General features: G+C 45.9%; 1 protein-coding gene and 1 long non-coding RNA gene across 2 annotated transcripts in view; one reads left to right on the forward strand and one right to left on the reverse strand.

Annotated features, from left to right (window-relative positions):
* The first annotated feature begins 458 nt into the window (after positions 1-458).
* LOC308173314 lies at positions 459-2,850 on the forward strand. The gene is made up of 4 exons (XR_013937888.1): positions 459-611; positions 1,241-1,313; positions 1,521-1,585; positions 1,799-2,850. It is a non-coding gene; the product is annotated as an uncharacterized lncRNA (long non-coding RNA).
* A 1,652-nt stretch (positions 2,851-4,502) lies between these two features.
* The window catches only part of LOC308175898 (mitofusin-1-like), a 41,299-nt gene continuing 22,783 nt past the window's right edge, over positions 4,503-23,018 (reverse strand). The window contains 12 exon segments of the mRNA XM_080550469.1: positions 4,503-5,601; positions 6,083-6,217; positions 8,651-8,847; positions 10,116-10,295; positions 11,118-11,344; positions 12,801-12,903; positions 14,281-14,385; positions 15,061-15,187; positions 15,612-15,733; positions 18,370-18,437; positions 18,954-19,107; positions 20,337-20,444. Coding sequence (XP_080406595.1) covers positions 5,532-5,601; positions 6,083-6,217; positions 8,651-8,847; positions 10,116-10,295; positions 11,118-11,344; positions 12,801-12,903; positions 14,281-14,385; positions 15,061-15,187; positions 15,612-15,733; positions 18,370-18,437; positions 18,954-19,107; positions 20,337-20,444 — 1,596 coding nt within the window. The 3' untranslated portion in view covers positions 4,503-5,531.

The raw sequence follows: 23,018 nt of genomic DNA on the forward strand, positions 1-23,018 counted from the left end.
TTGAGTCGTATGAAATGCAAGTATGTTTTTTTTTTTGAGTATTTAGTGGTTAATTGGTTAATTCTACTGCTTATTCTCAGTGTGTATGTGTGCCATGTGTGCCATGTGTGCCATGTGTGTGTGTGTGTGTGTGTGTGTGTGTGTGTGTGTGTGTGTGTGTGTGTGTGTGTGTGCATGCAAGCAGCTACTAAGGTGTGTGTTTTAACTTTTGCATTTTGTAACTTTCAGGCACTGACATTTTGATACCGCCTAAATGCAATTTATCCAGCCCAACCCGCCCAAATGCTTTTCTTTCCGGCCCAGTTTGATCAAAAGTCGCCCATTCGGCGGTAACCCGCCCAATCTGGCAACCCTGCGCCCCACTGGCCGGGGAGTAGTCACGTGACATGTATGACGTAGGTCTGTGTATAAATAGCCGCCATGCGCGCTGAGGAAGCCTTTCACAACGAACGGAGGAGCTCGGCGACCTGCAACTAGCGAGCTAGTGAAGCAGACATTGAGTTTATTTTGCGTTTGGCTATAATATGCGGCCTTCTTTAGATACTTTTACAATGAGTAGATCTCACTCTACGACGTCCAATGACGACGAGCCACCATGAGCGCGATTTGAAGTAAGTATCTACGGCAGTTCGTGACGTTAGAATTATAAGGTTCTATATTCTCAATTTGTCAAAATTGAGTTTTTTACATAATCTGATCCATTAGGTGTTTATTAATGCCTGTGTGGTGTTATTTTAAAAATGCTGACATTTTTTAGTTATTAATTAATAAAATACAAAGGTTCCATCTCACAAAACATAATGGAATGTAAAAACGTTGACGCTCAATATCTCTGAACTGCCCTAAACGGAGATAGAACCTTATCATTCTAAACGGAGATAGAACCTTATCATTCTAAACGGAGATAGAACCTTATCATTCTAAACAGAGATAGAACCTTATCATTCTAAACGGAGATAGAACCTTATCATTCTAAGCTCACGAGTTGTCTTGGCTGACCACGTGTCTTGGCTGACCACGTGCTGCAAACCTAAATGGTGGAGTCAGAAATAACCTCTAGGCCTAGGGTGTTTTAGTTGATCTGGTTGATCATTTCAAAGATGAAATCGCTGCATAGGAAGTGCCGTCTGATGCGAAACTGACGATGGAAAAAGCTGATCTGAGAAATGCATAACCACGTGTGCTTGGTGTTTATTGTATCTTGGGAAGCAACAATTAAACAAAACTATTTTCTCCACAGGACTCTGGTCACCTTGATGTGGGAAGTGAACCACTGAAAAGGCGACATGTGATCTCCAACGGGATATGAGAAGGTAAACAGTTTGTCAAATTAATAAAAAACGACCTGATTTGAAAAGGCCAAGAACAAGAGTTGGCGTCAACTGGAAGCAAAGGGAGTTAGTGTTCGAAAAACTGCGAAACTGTCGATGGCAAAAGCTGATCTGAGAAATGCATAACCCTGAATGCGTGCTTGGTACTTGTCACGTAAGCAAAACATTGACAGTACATTTTGTCTACAGGACTGGCCACCTTGATGTGAGAACCACTGACAATACAGCAAGTCAATCTAAAGGCTAATGAGAAGGTAAACAATGTCATAAGATATTCTGATTGAAATGGCTACAATGTGGTTGATGTGAAGGGAGTAGTTAGCCCTTCTACAAGCCTATGATGAAACATGTTATCCCTGTCAGAACTACAGTGTTGAGTTATGGTAAACTGAGGCTTTGTGGATCAATCCATTATATACATTGTCTAACCAGGGAACCGTTGCTTAATAGATTTGATTTGATTTCAGGTCATTGAAGTGGGGGAAAGGACCAAGGACATGCTGTTACCTGAAGGATGACGATGACAGACAGGATAGATTATGTTAGCAGTGCATGGGTTGGATTTGAACTCTCCAAAGCGATTTACAATTAGAGATTACAGGGACTCCCTTGGGCTAAGTGCCTTACTCAAGGGCGCACTAGTGGTGGTGTTCCCAGGTGGGATTTGAACTCATGACCTTCTGATCACCAGTCCAACTCACTCTCCACTAGCCCGCTGTATACTGTATGCCGGTGCTTAAATTCACGAACTTTTACTAAAAGTTTTTAGGACTCAAAATCTTTGGACAGAGTCTAATTCAGAAAAATACCTACAAAATTCAAGACCTCATAAAATCGTGATAAGACTTCTTAATACTTATTAATTAGCCCCACTGCTGCCGGTGTAGCTGTTGTTCTCCTCCACCTCCGAGACATCATCTTTGCCCCTCAGGGGGGGCTGTGCCGTGCTACTCAGAGGCGCCCCGTCCATAGAGGCAACCAAGGCAATTGCTTGGGGCCACCAAAACAAAAAGGGCCTCCAATTCATTGTGAAATAGCTAGTTTGGTAAAGTATTCCCTGCAATTACGGCGTTATTATATGATCTATAACACCACGGACATCCATATCAGTAACCACTATTGGCAGTATCCACGCCGCTGCCCCAAAACCCCCCTAGTGGGGCCCTGCCTCCTTCTATCTTGAAATTGACTTCTAGCTGCCTCTCAACTGTCAGCAGCAATCATGAAGCGATCGCACATTTCTGGTCACCAAAAGAGAAACGAGAAGACAATGAAAAACGACACCAGGATAGTGGTAAGTGGATATATCTATTGCGAACTCAAACTGTTAAGTTAAAGGTGTCACTGATGTAAACGGTTACAGCTTGAAGTGGCGGTGAGGTCTGGAAAAATATTGACAAGGTCTTTAAAAAGTCTTAGAAAGGTATTGAAATTAACCTCAAGATTCCTGTATATACCCTGCCAGCCTATATTGTGTAAATTGTATTTAACATGCCATATCTATTGAGTCTGTCTGAAACATAAATAAAGGATTTGGTTAATTAAAATGTGTTGCGTGTGCCTATTGGACTGGTAAACAAGGTTCCCATGGAAATCAAGGTCTTAAAAGTTTTTGAAAATAGACATGGGTCATTGAAAGTGCTTGAATTCCCCTCTCTCTCTAAAATATATATTTAAAAAAAGAAATACTTAGCTTGTCAACTATGAAATAAGTCTCTGTATTGCGTAACTTTACACATATTTCACAATATTGAATATGCATATTCTCAGATACTGCGATCATTCTCAGTCACAACGTCACTGATTTCACCACTAACTATTCACCAGAACACTTTATGATGTTGTATATGGTATCATTGTAATCCTTGACCTTCAAAACATAGGGGTAGACATCATCTGTTCAGTGTTATCATGTTTGGTTAAGGAGATATGAAGCAAAATACACAATTCGGAAAGGAAAATACCCGCCATGGCCACTAGGAGGAGTTTTTTCGAGGGCTCCACGTCTGAAAATGTTCAGGACAACAAACTGTACAAGTGTACCAAGTTTCGTGCTTTTATGAAAAACTGAACGATTACCCTAACATTTTGCACATAATATTTATTACCCCCACTAGTAGCAGAGTACAGGCGTGGCTCCCACAAACCCATGTTGCCCCAGCTAGGCCTACCTGACTTCAAGTCAGTAGGATAAACTGTAACACTACAAGATGTGGTTACTTTCTCGCCTGAAAACATATAAAAACTTAATAAAATGACATGTTAACACTTGTAAAGCCAAAATTACATCTAATGGAGGTTTAAAATGGAGGTTTAAATTCGCCACTCCCGGCGAAATGCATTCTGGGAGGCAGTATGCATACTGTGTAAATGGTCGGCTGGTTTTCGGATACTTATTGTGAATTTAGTATGCTAGTATGCCATTCCGAACACTGCCACAGAGAGTGAGCCACACACCTTTAATGAATGGATTAAAGAGCCGCATGCGGCTCGCGAACCACGGGCAGGGTTGCCAGATGGGTTTGACAATTTTACAGCCTAACCAGTCTATAACCGCTAAATCCAGTAGCCCATTCGGCGGTAACCCGCCCCATCTGGCAACGCTGACAACGGGTTGGCCACCCCTGGCATAGCAGATACTGTTCTAGGAGTGAGTATCTATCTACCATGTAATAAAAGTTGTATTACCTTTTTACAATACTAATATCTCTTCAATTTTAAAGATGCAATATGTCGCTTTCAAGCTTTCTAGAAATTGTAATGGTTGTAATGAGTGTTTAAATCTGTGGCGTGGGTCTGTATCATTATTCGGGAGGATGTTCAAACTGTATTTCACCATGGTGGCAGATTTACATGATTTACGACCTGCTCCTTTAACTCAGTATTACCTGTGGTCCTCTGTGGCTCAGTTGGTAGATTATGGTGCTAACAACACTTAGGTTGTGGGTTCGATTCCCGCTGGGGTTATATCTACTGAAAAATGTATGTATTCATTGCAATGTCAGTTGCTTTGGATAAAAGCGTCAGCTAAATGGTATATATTATTACCTTATTATATAGTATTATAAGTAAAGGTGTGCTTTTTTTTGCTAGTAAACAAACAAACAAATCAACAATCCCATGTTATTCACAAGTAAAACGCATCAACAGACTAATTTTACAGAGCTTATATCTTTTTTTAATAGATTCTGGTCAATCAGGAGGTATTTCAATTCACATTCATCAAGAAAGAAAGAAACTGTTTTATCTTTACAAAGTGGTCAAATTCTCACGACAGGTCAAATTTGTATAAACGAAAGGAGGAACATATAAAATAGTTCAAGTTTTTATCAAAAAGGTTATCTTATCTACATGGTCTCTATGTCCCCAGGTCAGACAAGCGCAGTTCTTCTCTAAACACGATTCCTCTCTCTAAAAGAACAAACGCCTGCCCTTCACGTCAGATGAACTTCTCTCAGTGAATTTAACTAAGTTAGGTCTTGCTGATTCACAAAAATCATTTCCTTTTTTTACAATGAGGAGAGGGATACCAGTGCTAAGATCAAACCAGAGCCAGCTCAGCTCTGAATAAAAATAACATGCCTAGAGTTTCTTTCTTTCTACACACACACACACACACACACACACACACACACACACACACACACACACACACACACACACACACACACACACACACACACACACACACACACACACACACACAACCCGTTTACTTGGGAGTTAGTGAAAGGCATTATTCACAGAATTCAGATTTCACAGTAGGTGAAATGTTACAGCACCCAACCACCACCAGTCTCATGCCCGCTGTGGTTTATGCGTTACGACCTTACGACCTTCAGAGCGTCTTCAGACCAACCGACTCACACACAGTTACACAGAGTTTGTATTACAGGCAGTAATGATTTGTAGCAAACAGACACAGTCTGTTCTTTTGCAAAGTTCTTTCTTCTCGAAGTGTGTGTGTGTGTGGACGGGACACACTAACATCTGTTTGGAGGTGGGGAAATTCCGGGAGGAATACTGTCGAGGGTGGACCTAGTAGTTTTTTTCTCTCTCTCTCTCTCTCTCTCTCTCTCTCTCCTCTAACCCACGTACATAGCTAGGAGAGAGGAGGGAGGTCAGGGTGAGGGAGTCCAGACATGGCTTGTTGATGCCAGATCGTTGAGGCTGAGGCTCCAGGGAAGTCCAGGCAGTCGATCAGTGATGAGGTTGCAGATACTGGGATGTGAAGCTCTCCAACTGGCTCTCCAGCTCTGTGGCTTTGTGCCTGATTTTTTTTTAAGAAAAGACAATAAATAAAAATAAATGACACATGACTTCATGACTATACCCCCCTCCAGTGGTCAGTGGTTTGTGAAACCGTTCCTTGACTACACCCCGACCCTAACACCGACATATCTGCCTTTCGGTTAGAGTGTCCGCCCTGAGATCCGGAGGTCATGAGTTCGATCCCCGGCCTGGATTGGGGGGGGGGTAAGACCCTATAACATACCAGCGTCATGTCCAGGGGGGTGTACTTCAACATCAAGCCGCCTCACGCTACTGAAACAGGAGATGGAGATCTGCTCCTAAGAGCCGTTAGGCTCCAGAACCCCCCCCCCCCCCCCCCCTATGAGACTGCAGGTGTACTGACCGCAGGGTCTTGGAGCGGCCCTGGACCCCCTCTCCCCCCCTCCAACCCCCCCCCCCCGGACCGTCTCTCCCCCCTCCCCCCTCTCCCCCCTCCCCCCCGTTGCAGGTGTACTGACCGCAGGGTCTTGGAGCGGCCCTGCACCGTCTCCAGCTCCTGGATCTTCAGGGTCAGGCGTTTGATCTCGGCCTCCAGCTCCCGCTGGGTCAGGTCCACCTGCTGGCACAGCCTGGCGAAGGTGGAGGCCATCTCCCTGGCAACGCAGAGGTCAAAGGTCAAAGCAGCCTGCCATTTATTTATTTATTCATTCATTCAGGGCTTCACAAGCGGGGTAGGGGGGTGGGGTGGGGTTGGAATGAGGGGTAGAGGGGTAGAAGGGTTGGGATGAGGGGTAGAGGGGTTGGGATGAGGGGTAGAGGGGTTGGGATGAGGGGTAGGGCAGATTTCTCAAATTAGGACTCACTCAGACACAGATTCAGACATCACTCTTGCACACCGCTGAACTGACACAAGTTGGCCTAAGCAAACAGCCCCTACGTCTTGGATGAGACTCAAGCGGGGTTTTGATTCTGTGCTCTAACAAGCTCCTGTACCCCTGTTCCACACATATTACACATTATATATACCGTATTTTCCGCACTATAAGGCGCACTTAAAAGCCTTTAATTTTCAAAAAAAACGTCAGTGCGCCTTATAACCCGGAGCGCCTTATATATGGATCAATTTGTTAATTGGTTGATCCATACTGGTTGTACACGGCGCTCAAGGCGCTCTGTCAAAATATTTCAGTACGACTGGTAAACTACAAAGCCGCACCGCTTGCAGCATTACGGTAATCAGTAAACACCGGTGTTGTGCTTACTCACAGTCCCACACCACTTGTGTGTATAAAGACCCCAAGTAAAGAAGACTAAACAGAGTTTCCGAGGGAACAAAGCGAGATGGCCACAGTTAGAGGACAAACTCCAACAGTGGGTTGTTGAACAGAGAGCCGCAAGTAGAAGCGTCTCTACAGTCACTATTCGAATGAAGGCAACAGCGCGAGCACGGGACATGAACATCGATGAATTTCGAGGCGGTCCTTCTTGGTGTTTTTTTTAATTTATTTTTTTCAGATTTTATCCCTTTTTCACCCAATTTGGTAGCCAATTGAACCCAACCTAGCATCCAATTATCCCCTGCCTATTGCATAGGATCCGCCGCACGACCCCGTGGCCAGCAGTCCCAGAAGAGGCCGCCAGGCAGACTAGCTGACTGGCTCCTCGAGCCCAGCACTGTTATTCCGGCACCCAGGGGGCGGTGTTGCGCGACGGATCCTTGTCCAGAAATACTCCTATACCGCCCTTGGAAGCGGCCGCCCAATATGCCGCTTCCCGTGTGCCTCGGCCATATCTGGATCTGGCGAGCCGGGATACGAACCCCGGCCCCGGTGGGCAGCATGCACTAGTGGCCAGTGCGTAGACCGCTACACCACCGCGGGGGCCTTCTTGGTGCTTTCAACTTGAAGTTTTAAACTCGATATAATAAAGAACAGTTTAACGATCACTAAACACTTATAATTTGTGTATTGGATTCATTATTCTCGTTTGCCGGAGGCTACCGGTAAGGGAGGGTTGTAAACATACTTTCGTTTTAGCTCGTGTTCAAAAGCAAGAACTGTGTGTTCATCTTGTTATGTGTAGTTATGTGTTTTTAGCATGTCGATGTTCTCCCAGTATGTTGTCATGTTATTAAAATACAGTTTAGACCTTCGTAGCGATGTGTTTTGTTAGCAGCGTTCGTAGCTGTGGCTGCGTTCAGAGTCACAAAACTGAAAATTACGTTGCACATTTCACCAGGAGCTGTCACATATTGGTTGTTGGTTATAATTGTATAGCCTATTGGTTGTTTTCTGGTGTTGTTTTATTGTTTTGCTCTGTTTGTAGTCTACTTGATGTATTTTTATCAGCTGTTAAATCACCACAGCGGTTAATCCACTAATAGAGATAATACCAGATTGAAAATGCTTGTAGCTAACTACTCTATATCTCGTGGTCGCAGCTATTGCGAATTGCTATTCACGCGAGTCAGCTGTGAATCACCGCAGGTCCTTGACGCTTGTTGCAAAAATGGATGACGAACGGCTGATACTTGAGGTGGAAAAAAATATATTTTTGACAGTGGAGCAGGTAGAACGTTGACGGTGACAACGCTCAGGTGGAGCATGGACAACGGAAAGTTGACACAACACCGATGGAGAGGTGACGCAACGCAGTAGGTGGAGCTTGGGCGTAACGCAACCCCAGTCAAACGTTTGACTGCAGTATTTTCTATTCTATGCGCTTTATAATCCGGTGCGCCCTGTATATGAAAACAATTCTAAAATAGGCCATTCATTGAAGGTGCGCCTTATAATCCGGTGCGCCTTATAGTGCGGAAAATACGGTAAACACATTTTGACATCTGTAATGTTACTTTGAATCTTTTCCTGTAGAATAAGAAAGGAAAGACAGAAAGGTAGCCTAGGGGTTGTGAGCCGGAGGGTATCTAAGGTGCCTACCACTTCCGTTGTGTCCTTGAGCAAGGCACTTATCCCCTAACTGCTCCAAGATGGCTGACCCCTGTGCCCAGAGCTACATCTCAGAGTGCTTGTGCTCTTGTTCAATCACAATAAAGCTGAACCCTAATCTAATGATCTTAATCTTACTGTTGGACTTGGTGGCTGCAGTTAGCGCTGGTGAAGCTAACGATTAGCTGCAGCTTCTCAGTGGCGTAGTCGACGAACTGGCGCTTCAGGGCCCTCTCCTTGGCCTTGGTGGTCCAGGTGAGCTTCTCCCACAGGTACAGCAGGCCGTACAGAGACGCAGAGAGGGCTATGATCCTCCAGCCCACCGTCCTCCATACCTACAACACACACACACACACACACCACAGAGAGAGGGCTATGATCCTCCAGCCCACCGTCCTCCATACCTACAACACACACACACACACACACCACAGAGAGGGCTATGACCCTCCAGCCCACCGTCCTCCATACCTACAACACACACACACACACACCACAGAGAGGGCTATGAGTCTCCAGCCCACCGTCCTCCATACCTACAACACACACACCACAGAGAGGGCTATGACCCTCCAGCCCACCGTCCTCCATACCTACAACACACACACACCACAGAGAGGGCTATGAGTCTCCAGCCCACCGTCCTCCATACCTACAACACACACACACACACACACACACCACAGAGAGGGCTATGAGTCTCCAGCCCACCGTCCTCCATACCTAACACACACCACAGAGAGGGCTATGATTCTCCAGCCCACCGTCCTCCACACACACCACAGAGAGGGCTATGAGTCTCCATACCTACAACACACACACACACACACACACACACACACACACACACACACAGAGAGAGGCTATGAGCCTGCACACCTACAACACACACCACAGAGAGGGCTATGAGGCTGCACACCTACAACACACACACACACACACCACAGAGAGGGCTATGATCCTCCAGCCCACCGTCCTCCATACCTACAACACACACACACACACACACACACACACACACACACACACCTACAACACACACCACAGAGAGGGCTATGAGCCTGCACACCTACAACACACACACACACACACACACACACACACCACAGAGAGGGCTATGAGCCTGTGTCCAGGTTGCCAGGTTGGCATAGACAATAGTTTGTGTCCGGGTTGCCAGGGACAGTAGTTTTTGTATGGGTTGCCAGGTGGGCGTTGGGGGGAGGACAGTAGTTTGTGTCCAGGTTGCCAGGTTAGTGGGGGAGGACAGTAGTTTGTGTCCAGGTTGCCAGGTTAGTGGGGGGGGACAGTAGTTTGTGTCCAGGTTGCCAGGTTAGTGGGGGAGGACAGTAGTTTGTGTCCAGGTTGCCAGGTTGGTGGCAGGGACAGTAGTTTGTGTCCAGGTTGCCAGGTTAGTGGGGGGGGACAGTAGTTTGTGTCCAGGTTGCCAGGTTAGTGGGGGGGGACAGTAGTTCGTTGCCAGGTTGGTGGGGGGGACAATAGTTTGAGTACAGGTTGCCAGGGACAGTAGTTTGTGTCCAGGTTGCCAGGTTGGTGGCTTGTGTGCATACAGGTTGCCAGGTGGGCGTTGGCGGGAGGTACTCACCACTCCTCCAGCGATGAGCACGCCCATGGAGGTGCGGGAGGTGGCGGAGGCCAGGTTGGTGGCCACGGACATCATCATCTCCTCCTGGGTCATGACCGCGTTCTGGGGGGCCTGCTGGGCCACCGTAGAGCTGGGGGGTCCGGTGGAGGGGGTCCGGGCCAGGGGCAGGGCCTGGGGCATCTAGGAGGGGGGGGGCAACAAGACACAGCAGACTGGGTGAGATTCAAAAACGTTTTTTTTTTTACCATCTTTATCTTAAAAAAAAAAAAAGTAATTTTTTCTGAGTGGGGCAGTCCCACTCATATTTTTCATTGTATTGGACAGATACAGTGAAGACAGACAGACAGGAAAGTAAGGAGAAGAAGGGAGAGAGGAGAGAGAGAGGGCATGTCAGCAGGGCATGGGGGCCGGATTCTAACCCATGCCGCCGACATGACCATATGTGTGCACTGTAGACCGCGGTGCTAGACCACCGAACCACCCCAGGCTACAAATCTAATCTAATCTAATGTTGTCCCCCTCTGCAGGGTTCCCACACCTTCTGAAACATCAAATTCAAGCACTTTTCAAGGACTTTCAAGACTCAATTCCCTCAAATTCAAGGACCCAACACGGCATAGTTTGAGACAGATCTAGATGAGAATTTATATAATAGGAACTATCCGCTCACGACAATTAAAAAGAGAAGCTTTTGAATGTAGAGGCTTGAACACTAGATGGTCTCTTGCGTTCTCTACCACAGCGAAGCAAAACAATATATTGTGAAATATGTGTAAAGTTACTGTGTTAAGTGACTTATCTACTATAATTACTTAAAATGTTTTTGAATATATATATTATTATTATTTTTTTTGAGAGAGGGGGGAATTCAAGCACTTTCAATGACCCATGTCTATTTTCAAAAACTTTTAAGGCCTTGATTTTTTTTTTCTCAAATTCACAAACTTTCAAGGATTTCAAGCACCCGTGGGAACCCTGCCTCTGCCATTTAGCCTCTGGTACCTGGAAGTTCTGGTCCACCAGTTTGAGGGCCCGCTGTGCGTTGGCCGGGCCCAGGAAGCGGCTGACCAGGGCGCTCCAGCCCATGGAGAACTGGAACTCGATGTTCTCCTGGAAGTCTGAGCAGAGCGTGGCGCAGTTGAGGTCGTAGCTGAGGTCAAACTTCCTGCTGGGGATCAGCATGTGGATCTGACTCTGGGCAGCAGGGGGCAGCAGAGGCTGCAGGCTCTCTGGGAGGAGAGAGGGGGGGGGAGAGAGAGAGAGAGAGAGAGAGGGAGAGAGAGAGGGAGAGAGGGGGTGAGAGAGAGAGGGAGGGAGAGAGGGGGTGAGAGAGAGAGAGAGAGGGAGGGAGAGAGAGACAGAGAGAGAGAGAGAGAGAGAGACAACATGGTAAATGCACTGACTTATATAGCGCCTTTATCCAAAGTGCTTTACAATGGCCTCTCATTCACCCATTCACACACACACATTCATACACCAATGGCGGCAAGCTACCATGCAAGGCGCCGGCCGGCCCCGCTCACTGGGAGCAATCATGGGTTTCAGTGTCTTGCCCAAGGACACTTCGACATGTGGCCAGCAAGGGCTCTACCTCCTGCGCCACAGCCGCCCCAACATGGGACCAAAACAATGGAAAGTCAGGGGGGACTGTTCAGGAACGCACACACACACTCACTCACTCACACACACGCACCCACACACGCACACAGATAAGTCCACAGGTGATAAGATGGCCTGTCCACAGGTGACAACCCTGAGTGGGGCAGCAGTGGTGTCCTTACTGAGGTCTTGTGACCAGCCCTCTCATAACATAACTGACCTTCTGGCAGATATTAATAGGCTGCCCTCCTGCCTTATCAAACATGGTTGTCATATTGTACTTAGATCACAGGTTGTGTGTAGTGTGGCATGATATCAGGGCTTGGGTGGGAGTGTGTAGCCGGTGGGTGGGCAGGGTGGTGGGAGGCCTTTAGGTGATCAGAAGGTGTATGAGTTCAAATCCCCACCTGGGAACACCACCACTAGTGTGTCCTTGAGTAAGGCACTGAGCCCTAAGTTACTCCAGGGAGACTTTCCCTGTAATCTCTAACTGTAAGTCTCTTTAGATAAAAGCGTCTGCTAAATGGTTACACATCACATCAGGATAAGCTAGTATGAAGCTATTTTGACGTTTTCCTGTGTAGGAAGAAGCAGGCTAATTTACAAGACGCGCCAACTAGTGGTCGTTGTGTGTAAATAGCAGCTTTCCATTCTCAAGAGGGGGTGGTCATTTGCCCCCCCCGAGGCGGCTCTTTTAGTAAATAAAAAAGGCACGGCTGTTCTAGTGTTAATAAAGTGTCCAACGCACCTATCATGTCCTTCTGTCTGTACTGACCTATCATGTCCTTCTGTCTGTACTGACCTATCATGTCCTTCTGTCTGTACTGACTTATCATGTCCTTCTGTCTGTACTGACCTATCATGTCCTTCTGTCTGTCTGTACTGACCTATCATGTCCTTCTGGGAGGTCTGTACTGACCTATCATGTCCTTCTGTCTGTACTGACCTATCATGTCCTTCTGTCTGTACTGACCTATCATGTCCTTCTGTCTGTACTGACCTATCATGTCCTTCTGTCTGTACTGACCTATCATGTCCTTCTGTCTGTACTGACCTATCATGTCCTTCTGGGAGGTCTGTACTGACCTATCATGTCCTTCTGGGAGGTCTGTACGGAGGCGTTGACGGCGTTGGAACAGCGGAACGCCAGGTTCTTCCCCAGACCCTCCTCCACGTGGGTCAGCAGCTCCTGAGAGGTCAGACAAGAGGTCAGAGGTCACACACAAGGGGTCAGAGGTCAAACACAGGAGGGCAAACACACAGAGGTCAAACACACAGAGGTCACACACACAGAGGTCAAACACACAGAGGTCAAACACACAGAGGTCAAACACACAGAGGTCAAACACACAGAGGTCAGACACACAGAGGTCACACACACAGAGGTCAGACACACAGAGGTCAGACACACAGAGGTCAGACACACAGAGGTCAAACACACAGAGGTCACACACACAGAGGTCAAACACACAGAGGTCACACACACAGAGGTCAGACACACAGAGGTCAGACACACAGAGGTCAGACACACAGAGGTCAGACACGCAGGTCAGACACACAGGGGTCAGACACACAGAGGTCAGACACACAGAGGTCAGACACACAGAGGTCAGACACACAGAGGTCAAACACACAGAGGTCAGACACACAGAGGTCAAACACACAGAGGTCAGACACACAGAGGTCAAACACACAGAGGTCAGACACACAGAGGTCACACACACAGAGGTCAGACACACAGAGGTCAGACACACAGAGGTCAGACACACAGAGGTCAAACACACAGAGGTCAGACACACAGAGGTCAAACACACAGAGGTCAAACACACAGAGGTCAAACACACAGAGGTCAGACACACAGAGGTCAGACACACAGAGGTCAGACACACAGAGGTCAGACACACAGAGGTCAGACACACAGAGGTCACACACACAGAGGTCAGACACACAGAGGTCACACACACAGAGGTCAGACACACAGAGGTCAGACACACAGAGGTCAGACACACAGAGGTCAGACACACAGAGGTCAGACACACAGAGGTCAGACACACAGAGGTCAGACACACAGAGGTCAGACACACAGAGGTCAGACACACAGAGGTCACACACACAGAGGTCAAACACACAGAGGTCAAACACACAGAGGTCAAACACACAGAGGTCAGACACACAGATGTCAAACACACAGAGGTCAGACACACAGAGGTCAGACACACAGATGTCAGACACACAGAGGTCAGACACACAGAGGTCAGGGGTCAAACACAAGGGGTCAGACACACAGAGGTCACACACACAGAGGTCAAACACACAGAGGTCAAACACACAGAGGTCAAACACACAGAGGTCACACACACAGAGGTCAGGGGTCAAACACACAGAGGTCAGACACACAGAGGTCAGACACACAGAGGTCAAACATGCAGAGGTCAGGGGTCAAACACAAGGGGTCAGAGGTCATCCACCTGTCATTGTTACAGATATAGATATAGAGCGCATAGAATTGATGTCAATAACAGTATATCTTCTTCTCCTTCGTTGGTGTTTCGGCGTTCCTACTCACAGACTTGTAGATCTTGAGGACGTGGGGGGAGGGGTGGAAGTCAGCGTGGAACTCCTCGATGAGCGGAGAGAGACGACAGATCTCCTCTGCCATGGCCCCCGAGACCTGGACACACACACACACACGCACACAGAGACAGACACACGCACACAGAGACAGACACACACACACACACACACACACACACACACACACACAGCCCTTGAGAGGGATACACACTTTGCACTGATGTTTGCTGATCTGAATGACGCATTCAGAAGACTATCAGGGACCTGACACACTACAAGGCCGACCCAAACTGTACTGAGACTGTTCCAGAAGCTACGGTGGCCAGCAGAGGACAAACCACCTCAGCTCAGCTCAGCTGTGTGACTCAGGTTTTATACAAACAAGCTCCTCAGTCCAGGGTTCCTACAAGTTTCAACAAGTCCAATTTTAGACCTTTTTTAGACCTCTTTGAATAGAATTTTAGACCTATTCGCGACACCATGTGATAGCTTTTTGTCATCCTGCCGTAGCTTCGTTCGCCAATCATTTCTCCCGGGGGCAGCGAATTGGCTTTTTTTTGGTTCCAGCTTGATTCATTTCCACGTAAAATACATGTGGTCTGACTGCTTTCCTTGCAGGACAAGCTAATCTCATTTTTTAGGCCTAGCACCTCAGTTTGTAGGCCCAATAACTGAAACTTGGGACCTTTTTAGGCCTTATAAACCGGATTGCTGGATTTTAGCCTTTAAGGCTTTTTAAGACCAGCGCGGGAACCCTGTCAGTCAGTCTTACCTGGGCCTCCACCTCCTCTGTGATGCCCTTGATCTTCTTCTTGATGTCCTCTATCAGCAGGCTCAGCTGGTTCTTCACAAAGTGCAGCCGGTCCATCTGGTACTCCCGGTCCTCCAGCGACATCACTCTACAGCCCAACAGGAAGTGACGCGTGAGATGACAGGAAGTAAGCAAGTAAGCACTTTCACAGTGCCAAGATATACCAAAAAATATCGCAGTATCTATCAGATAACAATCATATTAAATGATAGAAGTAACTATATACATACCACAAAAATATTTTTTAAGTAAAAGATTTTTTACATTGTTTAATTGTTTCCATTTTTTAATAATATATATATTTTTAAATTAAAGTGCTGCCCAGAGCAGAGAATCCCAGAGGAGTAGAGGCTGCTGGGATGTGACCAGGTGGAGGGGAGGGTGAGGGAGGGAATGAGGGAGGGAGGGAGGAGGGTAGGGAGTGAGTGAGGGAGGGAGGGAGGTAGGGAGTGAGTGAGGGAGGGAGGGAGGGAGGGAGGGAGGAGGGTAGGGAGGGAGGGAGGGACACCCACCTCTTCTCGGCCGCCTCGATGTTGATGGCGTCCATGATGCCCTTGACCGTCTCAGTGATCTGCTTGGCCCTGATCGTGTGCTGCTCAAACTTAGTTTTCACTGCTGACTGCGAGATACACTCCTGCGAGGCCATAACACACACACCCTCACTGTGACTGGGGGGAGGGGGGTTGTCTGTCTGTCTGTCTGTGGTGACACACACACACAGCGCCAGGACGGAAAGGGGGACAAAACACACTCCTGCTGCTGAGATTTAGGGGGGGAAATGATAAATGAATGATAAGTGGGGATGAAAACAGGGTTCCCACACCTTCTGAAACATCAGATTCAACCACCTTTCAAGGACTTTCAAGACTCAATTCCCTCAAATTCAAGGACCCAACACGGCATAGTTTGAGACAGAACTAGTTGACGAGCTAAGAAAAACATTTTTTAATATATATATTATAATTTTTTATAGAGAGAGAGAGGGGGGGGGGGGATTCAAGCACTTTCAATGACCCATGTCTATTTTCCCAAACTTTTAAGACCTTGATTTCTTTTTCTCAATTTCACAAACTTTCAAGGATTTCAAGGACATGTGGGAACCCTGGATAAGGAGGGATGATAAGGAGGGGATAAGGGAGGTGTCAGCAGCAGGTGTGTGTCTTGAGCCCCACAGCGCCCCCTGGTCCCACAGCGCCCCCTGGTGGTTCTTCCAGTCACAGTGGTGTGTTTAGGAAGCAGCAGCAAAATCATAGGAACAAAAGTCAATAATACACAAATAAACACAAATAAACACAAATCAGACCACTGACAGGAAAGAAGACCTTCAGCATAGTCATGATATCCTGATATGACTGGAGATATCATGTTACTCCTGGGAGAGTACCAAATGCATCTGTGATGTTACATCACATTACATTTTTAAAATATGATTAATATTCAATACTGGTTTGTGGCTACGTCCTCTTGTAAGATAAGCTAGAGTCCGTTCAGAGTTGTCTACTTATAGACTTCCTGACATTAATTTACTTAATTTGGCTAAATCATAATCTTGTGATGCACCTAATGTTGTAATTTATCATGTGGAGATATCTAATATGATCATTGAGCAGATGCAACAGCAGTACAGTGTATAATAGTAGTCAATTCACAAGTTGAATGACTCGGCAAATACACACGATTAAGTCACTCTCCCTGTTTAACACTAGAACAGCCGTGCCTTTTTTACCCACTATAAGAGCCGCCTTTATAATGCTCAAGCTGCTATTTACACACAACGACCACTAGTTGGCCACTTGTAAATTAGCCTGCCTAACCCTCCTACAAAGAAAAACTGCAAAATAACTTTACACTAGCTTATCCTGATGTGATTATTTAGAAAATGTAAGGATACTGGGTGGTAGAACGGACATATCTAGGAAATGTCATGAAAGGAGAGTCCTTAAATTTGATTTAGAGTGCAAAGATATAACATAATTCTTTACTCACAGGGGTCAAATGACCCTCACAAAACATTAACAAAACGTTAATAATAAAAGAACACAGACAAAACGACATGCAGGCAAAACAACAGAACTAAGTCAAACAAATGAAACACTAAAAAAATGAAACTGGAACTGAAACAAAATGGATGTCCTCGCCTCAGCGAATCTAGACTTCAGCAATGAAGACGCAGGTTGATGGTAAGGTGCACTGTGATTGGCCGAGGGAGCTCTGAGAGGGGCTTGGTTTGGAGACGTGTGATTGGTGGAGAGTCCGGTGACGATAAGGCGGTTTGAGACTTGAGGTGTGTCTCGCAGCGCGGTGGTACGGGTCATAGAGACAGAATGTTTAGAAAGGTTAACCACCGCTGCCAACTGCACTGGCACTGGACAGAACCTGGAGGACCTACTGGTTAAACTAGCTAACAACTAGCTAATAACTAACTAACAACTAACTAACTAACAACTAGCTAACAACTAGCTAATAACTAACTAACAACTAGCTAACAACTAGCTAACAACTAACAACTAGCTAACAACTAACTAACAACTAACAACTGGCTAACAACTAACTAATTAACAACTAGCTAACAACTAGCTAACAACTAACAACTAACTAACAACTAACAAACTAATAACTAACAACTGACAACTAACTAACTAACTACTAATTAACAACTAACTAACAACTAACTAACAACTAACGAACAACTAACTAACTAACTACTAATTAACAACTAACTAACAACTAACTAACAACTAACGAACAACTAACTAACAACTAACTAACAACTAACGAACAACTAACTAACAACTAACGAACAACTAACTAACAACTCTGCAAGGTTCAACAATTCCAGTTGAGCAGGTGCCCACAAAAAATCTCTCCCCATCAGTCGAGAGAAAGACATTACATGATTCAGTGAATCACAGCAGCAGAGTCCAGGGAATGCAGGACATGTTCCTAGACTGGGGCCTGCAGCACGAGGAGCCTGTTGTGGCTGCGACTTCACTACACTGACGCTCTGAACCTGGACACCAGAGCAGGCTTGTTTAGTGCTGTCATCTCATTTCACTTCCATGTCCCCTAGCGCTTAAAGATGAGCTGTAGATGTTAATATTCACTGGGGGGGACCTGTCCGAGTTTTAAGTCAGACACAAAGGACACACACACACACACACACACAAACCCCCCCCCCCCCCCCCCCCACACACACACACACACACACACACACACACACAGACACACACACACACACACACAGACACACACACAGTTGTTGGCACTTGCCTCAAACGTCCTCTCAAATTTCTGGAACTCCTGGAGCCTCTCCTGGAAACCCTCCGCTAACGCCCCGCCTGTGGGAGAGGAACACATGCTCATCACCACCACCAGAGGGCAGCACATCCCTCCAACTATTTAAGACCATCAAGGAGTTCACTGTATTTAACCCAAACTGGAATATCTGGAATAATACAAAGGACAATTCAAAAAAATGTAATATAGTGACAGACCCAGAGTCTGCCAGACTAAAACAGAGCCCACCAGACTCTCACAGAGCACAGGTCAAAGGTCAAAGGTCAAGTAGGGAGAATGTGAGAATGAGGATGTAAGCCAGATGATTGAAGGCCCGTAGTAAATAGATACAGTAAACAGATAGACCTATAGGTATATGAACCTTACAGTAAATACAGTGTAGTCTGGTCTCAGTTAATCCGGCTTGGCTGAGAAGGTTCCGGAGTCTTACCGGTCTCAGGCATGCCCTGGGCGCGCTGCATGCGGAGTCTTACCGGTCTCAGGCATGCCCTGGGCGCGCTGCATGCGGAGTCTTACCGGTCTCAGGCATGCCCTGGGCGCGCTGCATGGAGTCTTACCGGTCTCAGGCATGCCCTGGGCGCGCTGCATGCGGGAGTTCAGCACCTCCTTGGCCGACACGAAGAAGATGCGGTCGGGCGCCTGCTCGCGGGACACCACCTTCAGCTCCTCAACCAGGAAGTTCACACAGCGGTCTGTGTGCTGCTTCCTCACCTGACGGGCCATAGTAATATATATATATCATATTAATAACAACAATGTCCCAGCGGGAATCGAACCCACAACCTAAGCGTTGTTAGCGCCACGCTCTACCAGCTGAGCCACAGAGGAGCACGAAGGTGAGGTGGAACATCCTAGAATGTTCTGTACTGTCATAACTGTACTGTAAAACCAAAACAAGGGCTTCAAATTGTATTTTAAATCATTTGAAATACTTTTAAATTAAATACAACTACAGAGCATGTATGGGCCAGCTGTGGCTCAGGACGTAGAGCAGGAGTCTAATGATTGCAAGGTCGGCGGTTCGAGCCCCGGCTGGCCACATGTCGAGGTGTCCTTGGGCAAGGCCCAGGCCTTGCATGGTAGCTTGCCACCATTGGTGTGTGAATGTGTGTGTGAATGGGTGAATGAGAGGCCGTTGTAAAGTGTTTTGGAATAAGGCGCTATATAAGTCAGTCTATATAAGTCAGTCTATATAAGTCAGTCTTTATAAGTCAGTCTGTATAAGTCAGTCTATATAAGTCAGTCTGTATAAGTCAGTCTGTATAAGTCAGTCTGTATAAGTCAGTCTATATAAGTCAGTCTATATAAGTCAGTCTGTATAAGTCAGTCTGTATAAGTCAGTCTATATAAGTCAGTCTTTATAAGTCAGTCTGTATAAGTCAGTCTATATAAGTCAGTCTTTATAAGTCAGTCTGTATAAGTCAGTCTATATAAGTCAGTCTGTATAAGTCAGTCTGTATAAGTCAGTCTGTATAAGTCAGTCTATATAAGTCAGTCTATATAAGTCAGTCTGTATAAGTCAGTCTGTATAAGTCAGTCTATATAAGTCAGTCTGTATAAGTCAGTCTATATGAGTCAGTGTATAAGTCAGTCTATATAAGTCAGTCTACATAAATCAGTCTATATAAGTCAGTCTGTATAAGTCAGTCTGTATAAGTCAGTCTCTATAAGTCAGTCTGTATAAGTCAGTCTGTATAAGTCAGTCTATATAAGTCAGTCTGTATAAGTCAGTCTGTATAAGTCAGTCTGTATAAGTCAGTCTATATAAGTCAGTCTGTATAAGTCAGTCTATATAAGTCAGTCTGTATAAGTCAGTCTATATAAGTCAGTCTGTATAAGTCAGTCTGTATAAGTCAGTCTGTATAAGTCAGTCTATATAAGTCAGTCTGTATAAGTCAGTCTATATAAGTCAGTCTGTATAAGTCAGTGCGTTCACTCACGTCCTCCATGTACTCAGGCTCGTTGGCCGAGGCGTCCCAGCGGTTGTTGAGGATGAAGATGTTGGGCTTGGAGAGACGCTCGTTCACCTTGTGGAAGAAATGCTTCTCCTAGAAGGCAGGGCAAGGCAAGGCAAGTTTTATTAGTATAGCACATTCAAAGAGGGGGCAATTCAAAGTGCATTACATAAAAAATACAGCAAGAGGAGCATAAGTATATAAAAATTACAATGAATAAAAGCAAATATAAGAAGTAAATAGATAAAACATTTAAAAAGACAATAGTTAATGGAGAAAAGACATTGATAGAAGTGTTTGTGTTTAATCATAACTGGTGCAAAACATGAACGTTTTTAGCTTAGATGACACAACGGGAGGACACCAGGTCAGACACAGTTGGGTTGTACAATAGCAGAACAGGTTTATAAACAAACTTTCATATGCTTATATTGACGTATAGACCAGCATACATGTGCGTTCAAGCGATGTGAATAGACCATCAATCTACAGATTCCACGCTTGTTAGATGTTATCACCCTACAGCTGGGTTATCAGCTGACAGACTGAGTGACTGACACATATGAACAGGACCTTATCTCATCGTATCTGAAGGTTAAACACAACACCACTCCTTGGGCCCTGATAAGTCCTCAACACTACAGTATATACACAGGCTTGTTCAGTCAACCTGCGTGTGTGTGTGTGTGTCTATGTGTGTGTGTGTGTGTGTGTATGTGTGGTGTGTGTGTGTGTATGTGTGGTGTGTGTGTGTATGTGTGGTGTGTGTGTGTGTGTATGTGTGGTGTGTGCGCGCGCAAGTGTGTGTGTGTGTGTGTGTGTCTATGTCTGGGTGGATGTGTGTGTGTGTGTGTGTGCCCGTGTGTGTGTCTGTGTCCAAGAGCAAAGTCTGTTCATTTATGACGGTAAGCACTAGCAGGGGGAGGGAAACAGAAAGCGCATGTCCCTTTAAGGGATGTTGGCACGGCAACAAGCCTCTGAGAGTGACTTACAGCCCTGACATACCATGAATGCTTCCACAGACATAAACAGAGCAGGGCCTGTGCTGCTGGGTCAAAATGGAGCCGTATCTCTCTCCCCCCCCCTCCTAACCAACCCCCACCCCCCCTGTCCCCTGAGGAAGAACACATCAACAACAACACACTCCTATTGGCCAGCGAACAAACAAACAAACCGTCATATTTTAACGAACAGCGTTTCCCATTAATGACCTTGTGGCCTGCCACAGTTTCATAACAATCTGAAACATGTGAAAGTTGTTTCTCCTCTGGCTAACTGCAGGAAAGTGTTCAAGGCCAGAGCTAGGACGTTTTGCCCCCCCTGCCCCCCCCCCCTCCCCACCCCTCTAGCAATGAAATCTTTTGGATCGGCAGACAGTTGGATAGTGAGACTTAATACTACGAGGTCTACCCACCGCAGTCTGGTGACTGTTGAATCACAGAATCCTGTGAGGGAAACGCTGAACTAAGTACGATCGTGTGTATGTTCGCTGGCCAATGGGAGCATGTGTTGTTCAAATCCTTTCAGCTTAGGGAGGTCTCACGCAAATGGATTAAATGCCATAGACCGCATTGAGAAAACGTGCAAGGTTAATTACAACCCGTAAGCACACGCTCTCATCTCCACTGAGGAGCTTAAGGAAAACCAGAACCTTTAGAACCTTTATCAAAAATCTTTACCTTGACTTAACTAAATTGTTCTGTCTTTCCTCTCTCTCTTCAATGAGATAGACTGGTAGGATAGGAGTGGTTAGACTGATGCATCACAATAAAGCAACTGTGAAATGCAGAACATCCAAAACAAACATAATTTATTAATTACGGTTGTTAATTAAGTCGTATTAGAGGTTGTCCTTGAAGAGATAACCGTCATAAATTAACAGACTTTGCTCTTGGACACAGACACACACACACTTGCGCGCGTGCACACCAGGGTTTCCGTTAGAAAAATTTGGTGCCGGTCAACGTGTCCGGGAAGATTTCAATTTGTCGGACAAACGGGAAAAATTCCGGTCATCATATTAGAATATAATATAGGTCTTTGTCGCGGTGATTAGCTGTTGTGTAGCCTATATAGGCCATTTAATGTCCATTTCTCATCCGATACGATTAGATCGCGAACTATATAATAATATAGGCTTTCATGATTTGCATGCGCTATGGCATAATATATCCAGGGCTGCACGCGCGCCACACTGGGCAGCCTAGTCACCTTTGCTACTTTGAATTACGACTGTAGGCTACTTTAAGATGTTTATTTCAATTGCATTAATGGGATTTGAGTATGTAATTGGTAATTTTAAGTATGCCTAGTTTAGCTTTTGATGGCTATTTGAACGGACTGCATCGATCGATCAATGAACGGACATTACGTTAACTGAAGTGTGTTAAATAGTTTCACGACAGTAATGTACGTTTTTTATATTCTCTTTCCAGTTTTACCCTTTTTATCAATAAAACAACGTAATTTCTATAACCACGTCTCGCTGATTGGGAAGGCATTAAGTCTAGCTGCCTGTCAAATCATACTTTCTCGGACTCGGGAGTATGAGAATGGGGAGGATGTATCGGGGGGGATACACACCCGTGGACTATTTCACCTTAGTGGCACAAATTAAACTCTAACACTATAGATAGACTAAAATGATGGACACCGACTGAATAACTG

This window comes from Nansenia antarctica (assembly GCF_963989245.1).
Source record: "Nansenia antarctica genome assembly, chromosome: 1".
Classification (NCBI taxonomy): Eukaryota; Metazoa; Chordata; class Actinopteri; order Argentiniformes; family Microstomatidae; genus Nansenia; species Nansenia antarctica.